The 20,081-nt window shown below is 42.8% G+C and overlaps 2 protein-coding genes across 9 annotated transcripts in view; one reads left to right on the top strand and one right to left on the bottom strand.

Moving 5' to 3' along the window:
* cep43 (centrosomal protein 43) overlaps positions 1-7,115 on the bottom strand; it is a 29,911-nt gene extending 22,796 nt beyond the window's left edge. For 5 of the 6 annotated variants that reach the window (XM_085383046.1, XM_085383049.1, XM_085383050.1 and 2 more), the window contains exons 1-3: positions 4,817-4,978; positions 2,701-2,754; positions 2,104-2,158 (exon numbers count right to left, since the gene is read on the bottom strand). In XM_085383046.1, the coding sequence (XP_085239172.1) occupies positions 2,104-2,158; positions 2,701-2,754; positions 4,817-4,900 (193 nt within the window). In that variant the 5' untranslated portion in view covers positions 4,901-4,978. Of the gene's footprint in view, positions 1-2,103; positions 2,159-2,700; positions 2,755-4,816; positions 4,979-7,022 lie in introns of those variants that run through there. The other variant, XM_085383051.1, reaches the window with a different exon arrangement.
* An 886-nt stretch (positions 7,116-8,001) lies between these two features.
* mboat2b (membrane bound O-acyltransferase domain containing 2b) lies at positions 8,002-20,081 on the top strand. Of its 3 annotated transcripts, XM_085383044.1 has the most exons (14): positions 8,002-8,271; positions 9,925-10,021; positions 10,135-10,280; positions 10,818-10,895; positions 11,321-11,416; positions 11,501-11,556; positions 11,631-11,685; positions 15,698-15,881; positions 16,081-16,273; positions 16,449-16,552; positions 17,722-17,786; positions 17,877-18,009; positions 18,158-18,309; positions 18,566-20,081. In XM_085383044.1, the coding sequence occupies exons 2-14, from the start codon at positions 9,983-9,985 to the stop codon at positions 18,735-18,737; spliced, it is 1,473 nt and encodes a 490-aa protein (XP_085239170.1). In that variant the 5' UTR covers positions 8,002-8,271; positions 9,925-9,982; the 3' UTR covers positions 18,738-20,081. The 3 variants fall into 3 exon arrangements, with proteins under 3 accessions (XP_085239170.1, XP_085239169.1, XP_085239171.1); XM_085383043.1 differs by lacking the exon at positions 9,925-10,021 and having other exon boundaries at positions 8,006-8,271; XM_085383045.1 differs by lacking the exons at positions 8,002-8,271; positions 9,925-10,021; positions 10,135-10,280 and adding an exon at positions 10,703-10,726.

The raw sequence follows: 20,081 nt of genomic DNA, 5'->3' as shown, positions 1-20,081 counted from the left end.
TCTATCCAAGCTCACAAACAATTTGATAATATTAAACACCTTCTGTGCCTGGCAGGAATCCCACTCACTTCTGAAAATAAATATCTCTTTTCTTAGAAGGACACCCCTATGGGGCAACCCTGATCTCTCTTATCATATTGCTGACCCAATATTGCGGGGATGGAAAGACAGAAATATTCGAACTGTTGCCGACTTATACAATAATGATACATTTATTGACTTTCAACAACTAAAGGAAAAATTCAAACTCCCAGGACAAAATATCTTCAAATTCCTAGAAATAAGAGATTGGGTCAAAGAGAAATCCAAAGGATTATTCCCCGAGATTCCTAAAGAAACTCCTCTTGAAACGCATCTTTGCACCAAACCATGAAAGTCAATAAAAGGAATAGCATCTTCTATATACACTATTATCAATGAAAAGTTACCTGACTATAATAAAGCGTCTTTAAAAAGAAAATGGGAGACAGACCTGGGCTATGTCTATGAAGAGGTAGAATGGCACCATTTATTGGAACAGGCACAGACCATGTTAATTTCTACAAATCACAGGCAAATGCAATTTAATATATTTCATAGGATATATTATACCCCTTATAGGTTACATAAAATTGATATTAATTACTCCCCCAAATGTTTGAGATGTAAGGTGACAGATGGTGATCTCCTCCACATGCTGTGGAATTGCCCAGTGATAGAAGAGTTCTGGAGACGGGCCATTGAAATAATCTCAAGGGTAATGGGGATCCAAATCGAACTGGACCCAAAACTATGGATTTTAGGTGACACAGGTTCTATAAATGTGAATTATCACAAGAAATATTTTATTTTACTTGCGAGTGCTGCAGTGAAAAAATGTATTCTGCTACATTGGAAATCTGAAAACTCTCCAACACTGAGACACTAGATTAATGAGCTAGCGTCCTACTGCACACCTGAGAAGATATTGCATAGTGTAAAAGGGAAATATGGAACCTTCGAAAAAATTTGGGGCCCCTTCCTGTCAGTACTACCGTCTTTGGACCTAACAGATCATAGAGATGACGCAAATCCCCCTGGGTCTGCCTTGAGTTGATCCCCGGTTAGGCCCTTCTGACTTGATTTCCTGAATGCTGTAGTTTTATCTTGTGGGATGTTGATTCCTGTGTATGAGAGTTTCTATAGATAGGTGTAAATATGGGCTGTCTGGATACACGAATGTGATGAGGTTGAGAGCCATACAGGGGTAAAGGGGTGGGGGGATGGTGGGAGGGGTTCACATGATGTGTTTTCTGTTTTGCTCAATTTTTTATTTTATTTTTTTTGAATTCTTTGTTCTTTGTTTGTTTGTGTGTTTGTTTTAAATTTCTGTAATTACCAATATTGTCATTATTATTATTATTATTATTATGCCTGTATTTTCTGTGTTTGGTTTTCAGATGTTTGAGGTTATCCATGAAAGGCATAGATACAAGAGTGTGCACCTGGGAGTGCTTCTGTGGTCAGTTGAGAGTTTTCTGTTTGTTTGTTTTTTTGTTTTGTTTTTTCTTTCTTGCTTTGTGTGTATGTTTGTTTTTTTGTTCGTTTCCAATTTAAAAATGAAAATAAAGCTTAGAAAAAAAAATTTGTTGTTTGTGGTTGTATTTTGTGTTTTTTGTATTTTAATTTATTATAATCTATTTTAATCTACTGTTTTATTGATGTCTTCTTCTCTTTGTAAGGTGACCTTGGGTTTTAGAAAGGCGCCCTCAAATAAAATGTATTATTAATATTATTATTATTACTTGTTGCCATTGTAACAAATACTGCAGTCTGATGATCAATGACATCAGGATAAGAAAGAAACGCATGGTGACCTGCGGATGCTCCGCCATGGTGCTCACGGGCGGTTTCACTCTTAGTGCAAGCTGCTGGATCAGTGAGGGATTCTTTAGAGCATGTTTGAAATTATTTAAACCTTTATGAACTCTCTCGCTGATGAGTCTTTCTGTTGGACTAATTTTAGTAAAACTGTAAAATAACAGCCATGAAGCAGTATGACCTTCATCACTGCTAACCTGCTCGTGAAATGTTGCTGCTCAGTGAAACCGGCTGCAGGCAGGAAGAGGAAGTTGAGGAACTCACCGTCTTTGGTGTTGAGACATTTTTTCAGGCTCTCGTTGACCAGCGGACTTTTATTCTGAGGAGAAACATCAGCGAGAGCTCAGAACAGGTCAAAGCTGTCAGTCACACATCAAGACCATCATTGACCCCTCCCAACTTCCTGACTCCTCCCACCTCATTGTTCACTTTTCCAGACTACAAACTTAGATTTTAATCTAAACACACCATGAACCTGCTGTCTCACGTATTCCTGAATTTGAATACTTTATTAATGACGTAGTAATAGTCGCTCCAAGACACTAAAAACTGGAACTGACTAAACTAAAGTTAAAATATAGCAAAATAGCTCTTATTATAAATATTCCAGTATGCTACACAAATTAAATATATTTGGTTAAGATTGCCCTTGTTATGTGCAGATATTTTAGTGTGTGCTGTGTATTAGATGGAGGAGTTGTTCAGTGCTACATTACGTATAATCTCATGCTCTCGTTGTGACTGGCCAGCATGTCACAGAGTGAGTGGGAGGTATTGTCCGGCATTGTCCTGATCTTGGACTATGACGGACAGCACTGACTGATCAACACTGTGCTTGGAACTTCTGTGTGAATCACTCACCTCCAGTTTGTCCTGCTCCTCCATTGCCAGGAACACCGCCGCTCTCATCTCCGCCTGCAGGAACATGTCATCAATACAGGTAGTTATTGAAACCTATCAGTAAATTCATACATGTCATTCATGACAGATATTTCAAACTAAAAGGGTTTCCTAAATATTATTTCATTTCCATTCATCAGTTTTCTTCCAGTTAGAGCAGGGCGATATGGCCAAAAATATTTATCACGATATATATTTGAAAATTTGCAATAACGATATAACCGACGATATAATTGATGCGAGACAAAATACAACTCCACAACATTACTAGCGCAAAAAGACAACCTTCCATTTATTTTCACTTAAGAAGCTGGTTTTTATGTACATTAAAGCTTTATAAAAATGTAACAGTGCAAATGCAAATTCCTTGCTGAAAGTTTAACCAAAAGGCATTTCCAGTAGAAATGGGCTGACATATCCTGAGCATAACCATGTATAATATCCACTGAAGTTAAAAAGAGGTGCTTTGCAACATTAAACTGCAGTGTGCAGTACGCATTTTTCGGACCATAAGGTGCACGGGATTATAAGGCACATTAAGCGAAACAAAGCAGTCAGATAAATCAAACTTTATTAAACTCATTCTTCTTGCTTCCTCCACTTCTGTACCATTGTTTCATTAATGTTGAATTCTCTGGCAGCTGCTCTATTCCCATGTTGTTGCAGTATATTAATGACTAACCTCGTATTGTGGATGGATTATCTCAGTTGTTCTCCTGACTGAAGTTTGGTCCGTTTACAGCATCCTGCCATGCGATTGCATTTGTCTCTAACCATGAAGAACCTTCACATTAACTTTTATAAGTGGAAAAGTGTTAGTGTTCGTCCTCCAGCTTCACTGTTTATGTTATGCTAACATAGCTGTGTCGCTAGCGATCACGTAGCACATCATTATATACCAGCTAGCCCAACTTCAGTAACCCTACAAACGTCACTGCTGTTTAGTTTCCTGTCTTCATTTATGTTGGAAGTGATAGCAGAGCTGTATGTTTGATTTTTTTCAGAAATCTCTCAGTCAGAACATGCAATATCATGCTTAGGTAACTAGCGAAACTAGCATGGATGCCTGGAAGTTAAACTTTATAGTTACACCTGGTAAAGCAGCAATGCTGATCGTTTTATTAAAGATGAAAGAATTTAGACAGTTTTTAACTCTAAGTGATGCTGCAGTGTTGTTTGACCTGAAGCATACGGAGTTTAGGACCCAGATTACTCCCAGATTTAAGAGCATCTTAGTCCGACAAATACGACAATAACAACGGCCGCTTGCATGTTCTGCAAAAAATGTGCTTTGTTGTGTATCTGACGGACAAACACCAAACCAGTTCCACATCACGGAAGTTGCACCATTTTTACAAACCAATTCTGGTTCATCTGTTTCACTCAACAATCGGCCATGTGCGTATGAAAACAAAGGCACTGCGCATGCGCGTTTTACTCCCATTCTATCGCGATATTTCATTTTCCTATCGTTGCCTAACATTATACCGGTATTACCGTGAACGGTATAATATGGCCCAGCCCTACTTCCAGTCATCGTATTCAGGGTCGTGGGGGGTGGAGCCTCTCCCAGAGGTGGGACACACAGATATCAGTCACAAACTGATCAGATATCAGTCACAAACTGATCAGATATCAATAAGAGTGGTTTCAGGTTTGGAGGTAAGTCTTTCTCAGCACCTGACGCTGTCGAGTCACATGACAAAAACAGGGCGTGAAAGGAAATAAAAAAGGAAAGCTATTTCTATTTGTTCTGTGAGGTTTCTTCTTCCTGGCTGTGAGCTTTGAGGTTCTATGCTGAGCCGCAGTTACACGTTATTAGTAATAAAATGTCTCATCTACTCTCACGGATGTTTAAACCGGTTTCAAAGGTTAGATCCTGCTTGATCGACAACAGCAGCAACAGAGCTCACACAGCTGCTGAACCTCTACACTCAGTCAGAACTTCATCTCTCCTCTCAGGTTAAATAAAATAAACCTGAAACAGTCTCTGAGCAGCCGGTTAGCAGTCGTTAGCTGCGAGTAGCTGTAGCCTATCCCGCCGTCAGGGCGTCTCACGTTAAACGTGACCTTTCACCTTCAGCTTGTTCAGAGCTCCGCTGTTCTCAAGATTCTGGATCAGCAGGTCCCGCAGTTCCGTGTCGTCCTCGGCTGCTGACATTTTTCTGTCTGAAGCTTAAGGTGCTAACGTAGCTAACTGCTGCTGCCAGGACAACACGCCAAAACAACCTGACGCAACTTCCGCCCTTTATTCTTCTGTTGCTCTTTAGCCGATCTGTACGCAGTTCAGCCTGAATGCCATCTGCTGGCTTGCAGTCGGAACTACAGCTGGATAATTTACCAGTTTAACAAACGGCGTTCACGGTCCGTGAGAGGGATTCAGCCTCACGTTTTTCATGTTATTTCTACTTTTATTATTTTTTACATTTAAGCCTTCAGTGTGGGACGGACAGATTTCGCAGGTCTTTCCTCCCCACTGCTGTCAGACTGTACAACAAAGACTCCAACTGATCAAACACACACATCCACACATGTGCAATAACACTAAGTGCAATTCTCTTTTCTTGCATCGTTGTATTTTTACTCAGTTGTATATAGAATTTGTATTCTATTTTTATCCTATTGTATATTTTATTCTAGTTTATTCTACTGTATATAGTATTCTATTCTATTCTGTACAGTTGTGTACTGTATTTATTCTTATTATATTCTAATTTTTGCTACATAACTTTTGCACTGTCCACTCCCTGCTGTGACAAAACAAATTTCACACGTGTGGGACTAATAAAGGTTATTTTATCTTATGATTTCTAAGTTTCTGAGCTAGTTTGTGACCTTGTATTTATTATCTCTCCAGACGGAGTCTGTCTTCACATTAAATTAATAACTGCAATCGTTGCACGTCTGCTACAAAAAGCTTCAGAGGGGCCGAAAAATAAAACAGAAGACTCATAAGATCCCCGGTGAGTAGAAATACTGCACTGTACTGCAGGGCCGTGCAGAGAGGTTTAAAGGGGCGGGTGCTCGAAGTTAAAAGGGGGCACATTGAACCAGGCTGAATAACAACAACACACATTCATCAAGAATCTAATATAGGAAGGGCAGGGCTGTGTTGATCTGAGACTGTAGACATTAAAAAGTCCATAGGAGAGATGGTAGCTGATTAAACAAGTGTCATGAGATAATAACAAAATGCAAAGATTGGTGACAGCGCTTGGAACCATAAGGCAACAAAAAACTGTGAGAAATAATTTAGGCTCTGCCTGTGAATCACTCTTTGCTTCTCTTCTTCCATCCCATCATTTCATATATCACTCTCCACTTGCTGTCTACCTGAGAACAAGGCACAACTTGCTATTGCAATAAACTATAATCTAATTATCCACACCTAACAACTCTTGCACTTAATCTTTAATAAAATGATGACAGAAAAATGTTATAGCACTGCCTTTAGTAGCCTCACACAGCTCCTGCTGTTTCCTCCTCATGTCCTTACCAGGCATGTCTGGACAATGTTATATCATGAGTAAATCCATCTAAATAAAACACACACATGCACGCACACACAGTGACATTTTAGACCTTCTTCAGAATACTGTATATACTATGGGCATCATGGTGCTCATCCAGAATCCTTACATTATTATTTATTACTAGAGCTACAATAATAAAGCAATGAGGAGGGGGAAGTAATAAATATGAAATAATGTATTTATGATGATTCCATTTGTTTCACTATCCACTCTGTGCAGGGCAAAGCTTATTACATTTTTAAACTGTAGAGATACAATCATTTTACTGCTGTAAAATCCAAATTTTGTCTTATTTAAAATATAAATCTAATATAATCTGCTTCTTAATGTATGTTCTTTAAAATACAGCGTGTTTTTTAATATATTATAATTATAATAATGCATAATTATGTGGACATGCATACTAGATCGTTTTTTAGTGAAATATAATCCCTCCAGAAAGGCAGGAAAAGCCCTGTAACTTACTTTAAAACTAAATATGTTTCTTAATACTTTAAAACTAAATATGTTCCCTAAAACGGTGACAGAGCTACAGACCCATGACAGCCTTACACAGGTAGCCAGCAGCTATGACCAGCACTACCTGTGCAGTTAATAAAAGGACAGGTAATGTTTGTCGCGCTGTTGCACACACAGCACGCTCGTTTGTTTCAGTTCGTCAGTTGCCACAAGACAGCTTACCAACGCGTACGTAATAAGCTAATACTCCTGTGTGCTATACACTACAGTGTACGCTGTACACCTACTTACTGGTTTTGTCGCATCAGTCTGTGTCTCTGAGTTAACTTGTGTTTCTCCTACAGCTCCGGACCGCTAAAAATGCGCGTGCTCTTTGTGAGCTCGTTCCCGGCTCGTAACCAGCGCGTTCTGCCGTCAAGGGCGATCATTGGTTAAATGTGATCATGTGAGTGATGCAAGCCAGATCCTTTTATTTAGCAAAACTGTGATTAATAGTTAAATATTATTGTTGAGGGGCACAGACAGGACTCCGCACGCACGCACACATAAATTTTTTTTTTTAAAAAGTTGCCTCAACAAAAGGGCACTTTGGGCACCCACCAGGAAAGGGGCGAGTGCTCAAGCCCCTCTAGCCCCCCCTCTGCACGTGCCTGCTGTACTGCACAGAATACTGCATGCAAAAGGGTTACCAGAAATGACCAAAAAGCACCAATGAACGCCACAGTAAATCATTCCTACCTGTGGCCATCTCTCCTCCTTCTAATACAATGTAAACACTACAATAGTTACATCCTTTTGGCACACACTCTTTCTTACTCTGTAATGTTTCTGTCAATTTGTTAATATTTATTTATAATCACATATGTCAACCCTGAATATTTATTACTTGGTGACTTGTATTGTATACATTATGCTATTTCTCATATCTTAACATACTGTATTGATAAATAGTCTAGTTTGTTTTTGTTAATGCTACTGTACTGACACAACTGTAACCCATATAATTTCCCTAGGGATTAATAAAGTATTCTGATTCTGATCAAATCAGGAATGGCTCTCATATACAGTAAAACACCTTCAGTCCCTCAATTTTGAGTGCGACCGACAGACTTTTTTTTAATGAATGAATTTATTAATTTATTAGTTATTGATTCCTGTTTTGCCAGTTTTATCCTTGAAGACTTAAACGATTAAAAAAGACTTTGCCTTCAGATGCGGTGAGCTGTGTGTGTGTTCTTTAGCCAGATGCCAACAGATGTTTCTGAGACTGATCTGAAGAGAAAGCAGCAGGAGGAGGAGGCAGACGGAGGGGGAGAGGAGGAGGAGCAGAAAGCAGAGAAGCACGCGCAGACGCACGGGCACGGACCTCCGGTGGATCACGGAGCCTCCGCCGCCTCTGCGCAGCTGCAGCCGGTATCAGAAGCAGTACGGTCGGCCTAACATCGGAACTATGGCCGACGACGGAGCTCCATCCACGGCCTGCACAGGCTCCAGCCTTCTGCAGCCGCTCAGCGAGCTCACCGACCTGCCGCTGGACCAGGTAAGAGCCGCCGGACCTCGGCGGCCGCCGCTCCGGAGGTCCGACACGGGGGTACAAAGAGAGGCGAGGACGGGGAAGGGAGGAGGGCTTTGTCCGTAAAAGTAAAGGGCGGAGGCCTCGTGCAGACTCCTGCAGCTGTGATGGATGAGAGGCTTCATGCTGCTCATTCACGTAAGGAGGAGGAGGAAGGGGATGTAGCTGTGCGGACTGTTCCTATTGTGATGATGATGAAGGGGGAAGGCATGTCGGTGGTGGTGGGGGAAGGGGAGGGGGGGTGATCTCTCACCCGTGATGCTCCTGAGGCTCCACCTTTCCTCTTAGGTTTCGTCTGCGCTGGGGTCAGGTGTGGAGCTTCTCTGACGCAGGTGTGGCTCAGGTGATAACCAGGCACAGCCATGACCTCCACGTCAGCTCCTGATTGGTCATTCCTCAGTCCAGAGCTCAGAGGGGGTGGAGCAGCTACTCATTCAGCAGATGGTAGATCAGAGTGTGGTTGTGTGGACCTTCACCAGGTGATCCTGGTGAGCTGCTGCACACACCTACCCTCTGACTGGCTGACTACCCTCTGAGGCAGCTGGCCTCTTCAGGTGACCAGCTGCCTCAGTTTACTAGTTTTACAGGGAAGTACTGATGATACCAGTATCTCCTGTGGGCTGATGTCATTGTGTGTGAGTCTTCAGAGAAAAATCCTGTTTCTACACCACACAGCAAGTTTCACGCCTCTGAGTGGAGGCTCTGGTGTCACTTCCCTCCAAGGCAGGAAGTGGGCACTGCCAGAGGTGCTCCGAGAAGGAGGCCGGGGGGTGCGACCCTCACCAAGGTCGCTCCTTCTCAAACAGCACATTTCATCTTCTGCTCGACCGTCTCTGATTTTCATAAATATTTATCGTCCATAGTGTGAACACACGGCCGCTGTAACCTTTAAACAGTTTGTAGATACTCTAACAGTACAACAGAGAGTATTACAGAGAACTGTTTGAAAACTGCTGCATCAGCAAACTTTCAGGCCTTTTTCACACATTCAAACATGAAAATCTCAAACCTGTAAAAGATCAAAGCCAGAGATCTCGCTGCTCCTTATTCCCATCGTCCTGACTCAGATGTGTACTTTGGGACAGGCACAGTAAAACCTGCCTGAGTATCATTTAGGTAGTTTCAAGGCGTCTTGTAACGTCTTATATTTCAGGACACTCTGATAAAAACTTCACACTGTAAGAAAATACCTCGTGACAGTGACTCAGTGATGAGTACTTCGACTTCACAGTGTTGCAAAAAAACACAAGAGAACTTTGAAAGTCAAATTCTGAGTTTTGAAGTACAAAGAGACACAAAGTACTGCAGGTGGTGATATCATTGCTCTGTTTACAAACACTCACAATACCACACACAATACTACAAAAACTGACAGCGCTATTGATACTCTGACATTACTACAGATATTAGTCAGATAGCACTCTGATGTTATTTTCTTAGTATTCTGGTATTAGTCTGTAGTAGACGGTGACTGGACAATAACATGGGTGTTACTGTGCTAATGATGATGAAGATCCTCCTCCTCGCCTTCTTGCAGGAGGAGCTGCTTGGAGAAAAGGGCAGCCATTTTGTGCTTGTGTTGGTTCTGAAAGAGTCATGTGACACCTCTCTCACACCCAGGAGGGGGCGGTGGCGCTCAGGTTTGGTCCCCTCAGCAGGAGGAAGGCAGGATTAGCCAATGAGCATGCAGCACCCCTCTGTGAAGGTGTTAGAGAAGGTGAGGGGTCAGCCTGAGGGAGGCGGAGCAGTCTAACGGTGGGCGGGTCTGCCCTCTCTCACCTGGATGTACTGAAGCACCAATGAGGTGCTGTCTGTTTGCTTCACCTGCAGGTGAACTTCGTAGCGTGCCAGCTCTGCGCTCTGATCTCTGCCTTCTGGTTTCGTCTCTTCCTCCATCCCAGTAAGACCAGTCCCATCATCCGGCACGTGGTGGCCACGCTGCTGGGACTCTATTTTGCCATGTTCTGCTTCGGCTGGTAAGACCAACTACGACTCAGGATCAGTAAAACTGAGCTCTCCAAAGTCTGACTTATCCTAAAATTGAACTCTGATAGAGGTCACACGTGCATCGCTCATCTCACCTGTAATGGAAAAATTACACAATAATGATTGTCAGGAGCAGAAAACATCAGATGTGGCTGGACTAAATAAGAATCCGCTGTTAGAGCAGCTTTGCATGACTCGCAGTCATAATAATCCTTCTTTCATTTTCTCGCCGTCTGAAACAACTTTTAGCTCCTCTCCCCCTTTAAGAAAGCTTTCTTCTGATTCGGTCTGTGTGTCAGATGACCCTAAAACAAACTCTCTATGACATCATCCAGATCCCAGAGGGAAAAATGCTGTGACTGACTGAGTGTTGAGGGCAGCCTGAGCGTTGGCTCACAGAGATTACTGTTTGTACACCAAGCTGATTATGTTTAATGTGAGCATCCGTCACAGGAGCAGCAGACACATCACGTGTTCTGGTCAGCTGGTGTCTGGAGATGACGCTCTGTGTTCTCCTTGTTTTACAGGTATGCTCTCCACTTCCTGGTTCAGAGCGGACTCACCTACGGCATCATGATCCTCACCGGAGTCGAACACATGCACAAGTGAGCGTCACACACGACATGCATTAAAACGCTGCTAACAAGCCATTAACAAGCTCAGGGTTAATGAGGAAACTTTTTATCACCTTTGATGTCAGGAGAGCAGCTCACAGTCGGACCTCTGTTATTTCCAGCTCTGTGAACATTAGGTCATGCATACTGGCACAAAAGGACTTCCACAGATTCTGATGTTGTAAAAGTAACAATGTGCTCCTTTCAGCCAAACAAACATGACTGCACCAGGTGTTCTGTCCTCAAAAGGATGCAAACTTCAGACTGGTGAAGGTCTTAAACCCGTGGAGCTTCACATGAGCTACAGCCAGAAACCTGAGTGAGCCAGATCATCACAGAGGTCCTCAGACCTCAGTGAGGCCGTCAGGACCGCCGACCCCAAGTTGAATAACAGCCTGTTCTCTGTGTTTTTCCAGGTACTGCCTAGTGGTGGCGCTCACATACCTGAGTCTGTGTCAGATCACTCGAGTGTACGTCTTTGACTACGGCATGTACACCGCCGATTTCACAGGGTAACGCCTCCGCTCTGTGGCCCATTCACTCCTAAACGCCTCTCCGTGTCCAGGCTCTAATCTCTGCCTCTGCCCTCTCTGCAGCCCCATGATGGTCATCACTCAGAAGATCACCAGTCTGGCGTTTGAGATCCATGACGGTGAGCTGCACTCTCAGACAGGCTGTTTTCCGTAAATCCTGCAGGTTTTACTGTCCACTCTGTGTTTCTGACAGGAATGGCTCGGAAGGAGGAACATCTGACGGCGGGACAGAAGATTCTGGCAATAAGGTTTGTTCATGGTAGAAACATTATTTACTGGAACAGAAATCACTGTGTTTAGGCAGGAGGGTGGAGCTTAAGACAAAATCCATGCCTCCATGGTAGACACTTGTCAATCAAAGGTATCTCCGCCCTAATACTTCTCCCTAAAAGTAATGCAACTTCCTGCTGTACTTCTGTTCATGCAAAACAGGTTTAGTATGAAAAAATAGCTTCACCTAAACTAAAAACAAAAAATACTCGGCTGAGTCACTTTTACTGGATCAGTCCTTCAAAACTCATGACATAGCGGAACCCTTTGAATGGTCTTCTTCCTGCTCTTAGTAGATCTTTGCATGAACAATCCTCATTCTGTGGCCTTCATTTTTCATCACGTTATCGGCAGTGTTGGAGTTCAAAATTGTTGATTCTGCTCGTCTGGACGTTTCGTCACTCATCCAGGTGACTTCTTCAGTCTCAGCTGACTGCATGTTTCCTCAACCTTACAAACAGTACATTTACACAATAACTGAAATTAGCCACTAAATGAACAATCAGCTGTGAGGTCAGTTCCTTGATCATTAATCAATCAATGGTAGGCAGCTCTGAACAGCACATCCAGAACACCTTGGATTTTATTGAGAAGGTGAGAGATGTCATTATGGAGGCAGATGAAACAATGGTCTCATACAATGTTACATTTCTCTTCACTTGTGTTCCAGTCACTGAAGCGTTGGAGGTAGTTCGTAAGACATTACAGGATGACCCCAACCTTAGCAACAGGACCACTCTCAGCATTGACCAAGTGTGTTTACTTTTGGAACTGTGTCTTAATTCCACCTATTTCGCATACAAGGGTCAGTACTACAGTCAGAAACATGGGTGTGCCATGATTTCCCCAGTTTCACCCACTGTGGCCAACGTGTACATGGAAGAAGTGGGAATGAGGGCTCTTTTATCCTACTATGGAACATCACCAAGTCATTGGTTCAGGTATGTGGATGAAACCTGGGTGAAAATCAAATCTCAGCACGGGACGTACCACAATTCATGGATCACATTAACTCGATGGACCAACACATCAAATTCACAAGGGAGGAAGAGCTGCCATGATTAGTCGACTAGTCACGATTACGTCGACTATCAAAATCGTTGCCAAGTAATTTAATAGTCGATGCATCAATTTAAGCTTTTTAAGATCCTGCAAGACACAGGAATAAGTAGTAGGATTTAAGAGTGTAATAACGGACTGAAACAGAAGATGGCAGCAATGCATCTACAAGGATGCCAGCTGCCGTTAAACGCCAAAGAAGAAGAAGAAGCAGTCTCCGGTATCATAGCTGTGTCCAGATTCAGGGACTGCATATCTTCGGAAGCCACATTTGTAGGCAGATTATGTGACAGCGACGCAACGAAGGCTGTCACAATTTGAAGACTCCTCCAAATGCGACCTTAAGCACTTTGGCAAAATTACGTTCATCTGTTTTATAATGTCTAATAAGCCTCATAATAAGCACAGTCACTACATGACTGAAACACAAGCTTAATCTCTCTATCAATAAAAATAGTATACACGTATGCTTGAATAAAAACAAACAGGTGATATAGAACACTTTTATTTTTATTTTAGCATACACTCAAAAATTACAATAGACAGCTGCACTTTTGTAGGCCGAGTACGTAAAGGTGACGCGACAAAGGCTGTCCCAATTCAAAGACTCCTCCAAATGCGGTTGACAAATGCGTCCTGCTTTTCCCCAGATTTGAAGGATGGGTCAGGTGTATCATTCGTAGCCCAACCTATCTCAGAATTCACAGTGTGGCCCAGCCAATTTCCAGTTTCCAACAATGGTGGCAGCTACTTAGTTTTAATATCACTCTTATTGCTCCTTCTGGGTCACAAAATAAACTTTTAAGATCAAGTCTGGACTTAAAGAAGTCCAGACGCTTTTCTTTGCAAGCTCCTTTGACTACGATGACCTGGATGATTGATTAGAGGATTAGAGGATCATCAGGGGGTCCTTTTGTCCCTCTGTGGGGGGTCACTCCCACTAGGTTTATATCTGGGACTCTCCACCATTTGACCTTAGAACTGAAGAAGCTTCTCGGATGAGAGGTGAAACGTCTTCAAGTAACTTAAAGAAGTCTAGACGCTTTTCTTTGCAAGCTCCTTTGACGACAATTTGCATATTAATGATCATAAACCAACCTCACAGCAAATTGTTCAATCAGTGGGCTGGTTTCAATTATTGCGCAAATCTACTGTTTATAAGATTAGGGAAACCTGCAGTCAACTGAGATTGAAGAAGTCGCTTGGATAAATGACGAAATGTTTCCCCCACTAAAAACGTTACATCCAGATGAACAGAATCACCTTTTGGGATTTACCTCCCTGGGTGATTTAGCATGCATCAAGACAGTGTTAGAGTTGTCACTCAAAAAACTAATCTATTGCACATTACTTGTTACTTATATTAAAAGTAGTGTTGTATGTTACTTAATTACTCACTGAAGAAAGTAATTTCTTACACAACCTGTTACATTACCTCCATGTCACTCCAACCTGAAGCACAGTCTGATAATTATCAATGAACAGTGTACACCTGAAGCTACAGTCGCACACTGACACAGATCTCTGTGCTAATGAGGACACACACACTCTTGAAGTTTGAATAAAAGCAAAGTTAAAACGAGCCAAACAGACTTCAGAGCAGTCGTCATGGTGATTCTGCTTTAGAAACATGAACAGGTAGAACTGCCTTTGTTAACCTATTGAAGTTCAGGGTCTGGCTGCTAGACTGGGGTCTGCATATACTCCACTCTTTCATCACTCTTAGGTTCTTGGCTAGCTTAGCATTAGCATGCTGTCTGTGCAGATGTTAGCTAAATATCAGACATGATAAATGGATATGTACTTTAGAGAGCTTTTCTAACTGAGGTTTTTACTACAAGTCTCACTATGCCAATCACATTAGCTCTTTGTTCTGTGTTCTGGTTCTCCTTTACTGTCTCCCCTTCATTGGCTCCATTAAAAATCCAGAATTTAAATCCTGCTCCTCACATTCAAGGTCTTGAATAATCAGGCCCCATCTTATCTTAACGACCTTATAGTATCATATCGTTAGAGCACTTCACTTTCACACTGCAGGCTTACTTGTTGTTCCTAGAGTATTTAAAAGTAGAATGGGAGGCAGAGCCTTCAGTTTTCAGGCCCCTCTTCTGTGGAACCAGCTTCCAGTTTGGATTCAGGAGACAGACAATATCTCTACTTTTAGGATTAGCCTTCAAACTTTCCTTTTTGCTAAAGCATATAGTTCGGGCTGGATCAGGTGACCCTGAATCCTCCCTTAGTTATGCTGCAATAGGTGAAGGTAGCTGGGGAATTCCCATGATGCACTGGGTGTTTCTTCTTAACTCACGTCACTCATGTGTTCGTACACCTCTCGCATTAAATCATTGGTTCAATAAAAAGAGATTAGTACAAGAAACTGAACATTATTTATTGACATACAGAATTTAATGAAACCATTTTGCATGTACTCTGATGGCCCACCACAGCAGAACAGAATCCCAGCAGTGATAGAAATTAGGGCGTGTGAAAACAGATCTTTCATATACAACTTGTTCATTTATTATTAATCTCTGGCTCTCTTCCACAGTGTGTCTTTTGTCCTGTGTTCCTCCCCTCACCCAAACCAGTCACAGCAGATGGCCGCCCCTCCCTGAGCCTGGTTCTGCTGGAGGTTTCTTCCTGTTAAAATGTAGTTTTTCCTTCCCACTGTCACCAGAGTGCTTTCTCATCGGGGCTCATGTGATTGTTGGGGTTTTCTCTGTTTTCTTTGTAGGGTCTAAGTTACTGTAAAAAGCACCTTGAGGCAACTGTAGTTGTAATTTGGCGTTGTATAGATAAAACTGAATTGAAAATTGAATAGTTCTCCATGCCTTCTTTCGGAGCACGGCTGTTTCCATAGCATACAACATTCACAGGAGTTGCCAATAGAAAGCATTGTGGTGAAATGGTCTTAACCCTCTATTTATTTAGGAGAATGCCCAGTCTGCTGGAGTACTTCAGCTACAACTGTAACTTCATGGGGATCCTGGCTGGCCCCACCTGCTCCTACAACGACTACATCGGCTTCATCGAGGGAGCCCCTCGACGCTGCAGAGACTACAAGGATGAAAGGAAGTCCAGCAGCAAGCTGAGGCACAGTGAGCCCTCCCCAAACGTAGGTCGCATGACTAAGGTATACCTGTATTTACAGTATGAGCAGTCGCCCCCGCTTGACATTAAACAGAAAGCAGGTTTAAGACATTTACCGTTGAGACGTTTAAACTGAGGAGCGTAATCCATTTCTTCTTTTGTTCATGATTGCTGACTGAATTTAAGACATACTGAACCTGAATGAATACTATGTTTCTCCACAGATGGAGGTCGTACGTAAGGTCACCACCTCCTTCTTCTGTCTGCTGGTGTTTCTGTCAGTGTGTAAGGTTTTCCCAGTGGAGCGAAACATCGACGACAACTTCATTGCCAACACACCTTTCTATGCTCAAGTGGTTTACCTGTACCTGTCCATGCTGACTACCAGACCCAAGTACTACTTCGTCTGGACGCTTGGTGGGTGGCTGAAATCTGCTTTGTGCAAATAAACTTTCATGTGCTGCTTTAGAGAAATTGGATTAAAATCAAAATCTAACCGATCATTTGTGCTGAAATGAAAATGCTGGGTTCACTGTTAGCACAAACACACTGTTCATACCTAAATTTCTGACCAGTCACATCTGTGCTACAGCTGACGCCATCAACAACGCCGCCGGTTTTGGCTTCAATGGTTACGACAGTGACGGCTCTGCTCGCTGGGACCTCATCTCCAATCTGAGGATCCTGAAGATTGAGGTCAGGACCATCACAGACCTGGACAAGTTTACGAGTAGGGATGGGTATCGTTTAGGTTTTATCCGATATCGATGCCAAACCGGTACTTTTGAAATGGTGCCGGTGCTTAAACGGTGCTCAAACCGGTGCTTAAATTTGAATTTGAATTTGAATTTGAATTTGAATTTGAAAGAATGGAGAACACAAAATTGGTCCAAAAACCTCTCATTTTCAGCTGTTTTTTTGTAAAAAGATAACAATGTTAGCCTTTTTTTATGGCATCACTCTTGGCTGGAAGCAGTGCTTAATCAATGGAAAAAACACAAACTTTGTCCAAAAACCTCTCATGTTTAACTGTTTTCCACTTTTTCTTTGGTCATTTTAGCCTTTTTGGCCAGGGTGAAGGGAGTATCTGCCATCAAACAAGAAGACAGCCGCATGTAGCTATGATGATGTTTCCTAGTTCACCTTACATGCATTAATTTGATAACGCTGTTAGCCTACTCAGCGTAAATTACACACGGACAACATTAAACTACTCACGCAGAGAAGAACGGCTGCTGCTGCCATCATCATCCGTCATCATTTCTGCTACACTGGCAGGGCTAGGGGCCAGGACTCTATTCTTCGGGTTCTTGGGGGATGTTGCTAACTCAGGGTCCGATAACAGGCACCACACCTGCAGTAGATGTGCACGGTGTGAGGTCTCACAGCAAGCTATCAAATACGGCGCATTTCTCGGCTTTTAAAAAAAAAACGCTATGCGTCGCCAGGTGTTTCATCGGATTCGAGGTGTTACCTCCTTTGCACAGTATCACAGTATCAGCTTAAAGCACTTGTTGCAGGCTGCTGAGTTTGCATCTTTTGCTGTGAAGTACAGCCAGACTTTTGACCGCTTTGCCTTGGTCATTTTTAATCTGTAGCTCTGCTCTAAAAGAACGTACGTACCTGGACCCGCCTACTATCCTCGGAAACGTAAAATGATTGGCTAGAATCTAAAGTGTATCACAGCTCAGGAAAAAAAAGCACCGAAATAAAGCACCGAAATGTGCACTGCTTTTCGGTCTGGTTACTACCGTTTATGTCAGAACCGGTGCCATAATGGCACCGGATACCGGTACCCATCCCTATTTACGAGTCACTAAAATGGTTTGATAACATCAGTCTAATGGATCTCTGTCTGCTTCCAGTTTGCCACCAGCTTCAAAGTTTTCCTGGACAACTGGAACATTCAGACAGCACACTGGCTCAAAAGGTCACACTCAGTTACCTGATCTGGAATCTGTACCTGGCATGTGTAAATATGACTGTTTGTGACCTCTGACCCCTTATCTCTGATTGACAGGGTGTGTTATGAGCGATGTCCCTACCATCCGACAGCAGCCACCTTCATCCTGTCAGCCATGTGGCACGGAGCCTATCCAGGATATTACCTCACCTTCCTCACAGGGATCGTCATCACGCTGGCAGCCAGAGCGGTGAGCCGCTGTTAGCTATTAGCCGCTAGCTGTTAGCCATTATCATTTAGCAGTTAGCTGTTATCTGTTAACTGATGTTGCTGCTAAGCCTTTGAAATGAGACCTGTGTCCATTTTAGCAGTCATCCATGTTAACTTCTCATCCTCAGGTCAGACACAACGTTCGACCATACTTCCTGCACTCCTCCGTACACAAACTGGTCTATGATGTCATCACGTGGGCAGCCACTCAGATTGCCATCTGCTACACGGTGATACCTTTTGTCTTGCTGTCTGTGGGTCCATCCATGAAGTTCTACAGGTCAGTAAGTCAGAAAGGGTTGACCAAAGTTTAATCAAGATTCAATCCAGGTTTAATGCATGTTTAACACAGCTTTAACCCAGGTTTAAATCAGGTTTTACCAAGGTTTAATATAAGTTATTCCAGGTTTAACCCAGATATATTTCAGGTTTACTGCTGGTGCAGCCCAGGTTTAAACCTTGTTTAACCCAGGTTTAATTCATGTGTAACTTTGACTGCTCATAGCAGCATTTCTGAATTTTCATCTTCTCTGCAGTTCCTGGTACTTTAGCCTCCACATCGGCTGCATTCTGGTCGCATTCGTGCTGCCCGTCAAACGGAGGAATCTCCCTCTCAAAGACCAGCAGAAGAGCCCAGTGCAGGAATCGCTTCAGCGCCACCTAGAGGCTACAGACAGGACCTGCAGCCAGAAGGCGAAAACCACATGAGACAGAGGACAGAGAGCGATGATGTGACATCATGCATTACATGGACGTGTACAGAAAGTGGGCAGATGGAGCTTCCTGCTGGCTGGGTACAGAAACATGATGACGATTACTTGGAGTCATAGGGAGGGGTATGGAAACAGGCCCCGTGTTGTCTTCAAAAGGATTCGTGACTGCTCAGATTCAGACAGATGTGTGGTGATGGAGGATTCATGTGTATAAATACATACAGTGTAAGTTGACATGGAGCTGCTGTGTGGGAAGCTGAGCTGCCCCAAACTCTCATGATCACCTGTGTAGTGTTTCTTTGTGGTTAAACACCTGCTGACTGTTCATCTGCAAGGAAGAAGAACAAAGGAAGGACGGGAAGAGTGGCTGGATGAGTGAAGCATGCACAAATGGAAGTCAGGCAGGTTAAACCACAGCATGACAGTGTTCACAGGGGCCGATAAAGGTCCACTCAGCAGTCTTACCCGTTTGGGTTTTTGCAGGTGTTACCTGGAGAGGGTGGCATCACGTTTACGTTAGCAGATGTCTGAATCAGGTGATTTATGTCATTTCATTCCAAGCAGTCAGGTGTTTGCAGATTTAGCTCGAAGATTAAATGAACTGAAAGATCAGTAAGGGTCATATGATCATCTTTCACGTTAAAGGAGAACCATTGAGCTAACCTGCAGCTCTACTCAGCTGTATTACCCTCCAATGATTCAAAAATAATAAAATAAAAAAAACAACAACTTTACTTTATTTAACTCTGGCTTCTCAGCTCAATAAACTCTTTTAGCTCCTCTCTCTTTAAAGTCATCCTTCTTTAAAATCCCACTTCCTTCTGATTGGCCAGCTTCTGAAAACCCACTGAGGGGCAGCACTCTGTACCTGTGAGCTGTGCTGCCCACAGGAGATGACCACATAAAGAAATCTAATGTAATGACAAAAATATAGAACAGCGTTGAAGCTGAGTGCTAAGAGCAGGCTTGAGACTAGATTACTTGACGTTGGGTTACTTTAGATTACTCTGGATTACGTTCACATGCTAGTGTTATTACTTTGACCTTGGGCCATGTTTCGTATGAACACATGCTAATATTATGTAAGAAAATAAAGAAAGTGCTTCGGGTTGGGTTCATCGTGGTTCTGTAGTCTGGTCTTCGGATCTAGGAGGACGTTCCGACAGGAAGTGCTATGCGTTTACTGCTGTGTGTTTTTGTAAACTGAGGAAAACACATTTCTGTTTCCTGTTGCCATATTTGTATCGTCAGTGTTGTTCCTGGTGGAGATGTTCTGGGACACAGACACCTCTCTGTGGGCTTCATGGTTTTGTAAATGTGAATTAAAGCTGATTTTTGA

The sequence above is a fragment of the Rhamphochromis longiceps genome, linkage group LG15 (genome assembly GCF_057381845.1).
Source record: "Rhamphochromis longiceps isolate RC_006_pf linkage group LG15, R_longiceps_female_GT1.1, whole genome shotgun sequence".
NCBI lineage: Eukaryota > Metazoa > Chordata > Actinopteri > Cichliformes > Cichlidae > Rhamphochromis > Rhamphochromis longiceps.
Note: the sequence above shows the minus strand (reverse complement) of the source record. Positions and strands in the feature narration are given on the sequence as shown.

Bases quoted from the DNA above. Each gene is read 5' to 3' on its own strand.
- mboat2b (XM_085383043.1), top strand. From the start codon at position 8,182: ATGGCCGACGACGGAGCTCCATCCACGGCCTGCACAGGCTCCAGCCTT. The intron at 8,272-10,134 runs GTAAGAGCCGCC...CTTCACCTGCAG, and splicing joins CCGACCTGCCGCTGGACCAG to GTGAACTTCGTAGCGTGCCA. The intron at 11,557-11,630 runs GTGAGCTGCACT...TGTTTCTGACAG, and splicing joins GGCGTTTGAGATCCATGACG to GAATGGCTCGGAAGGAGGAA.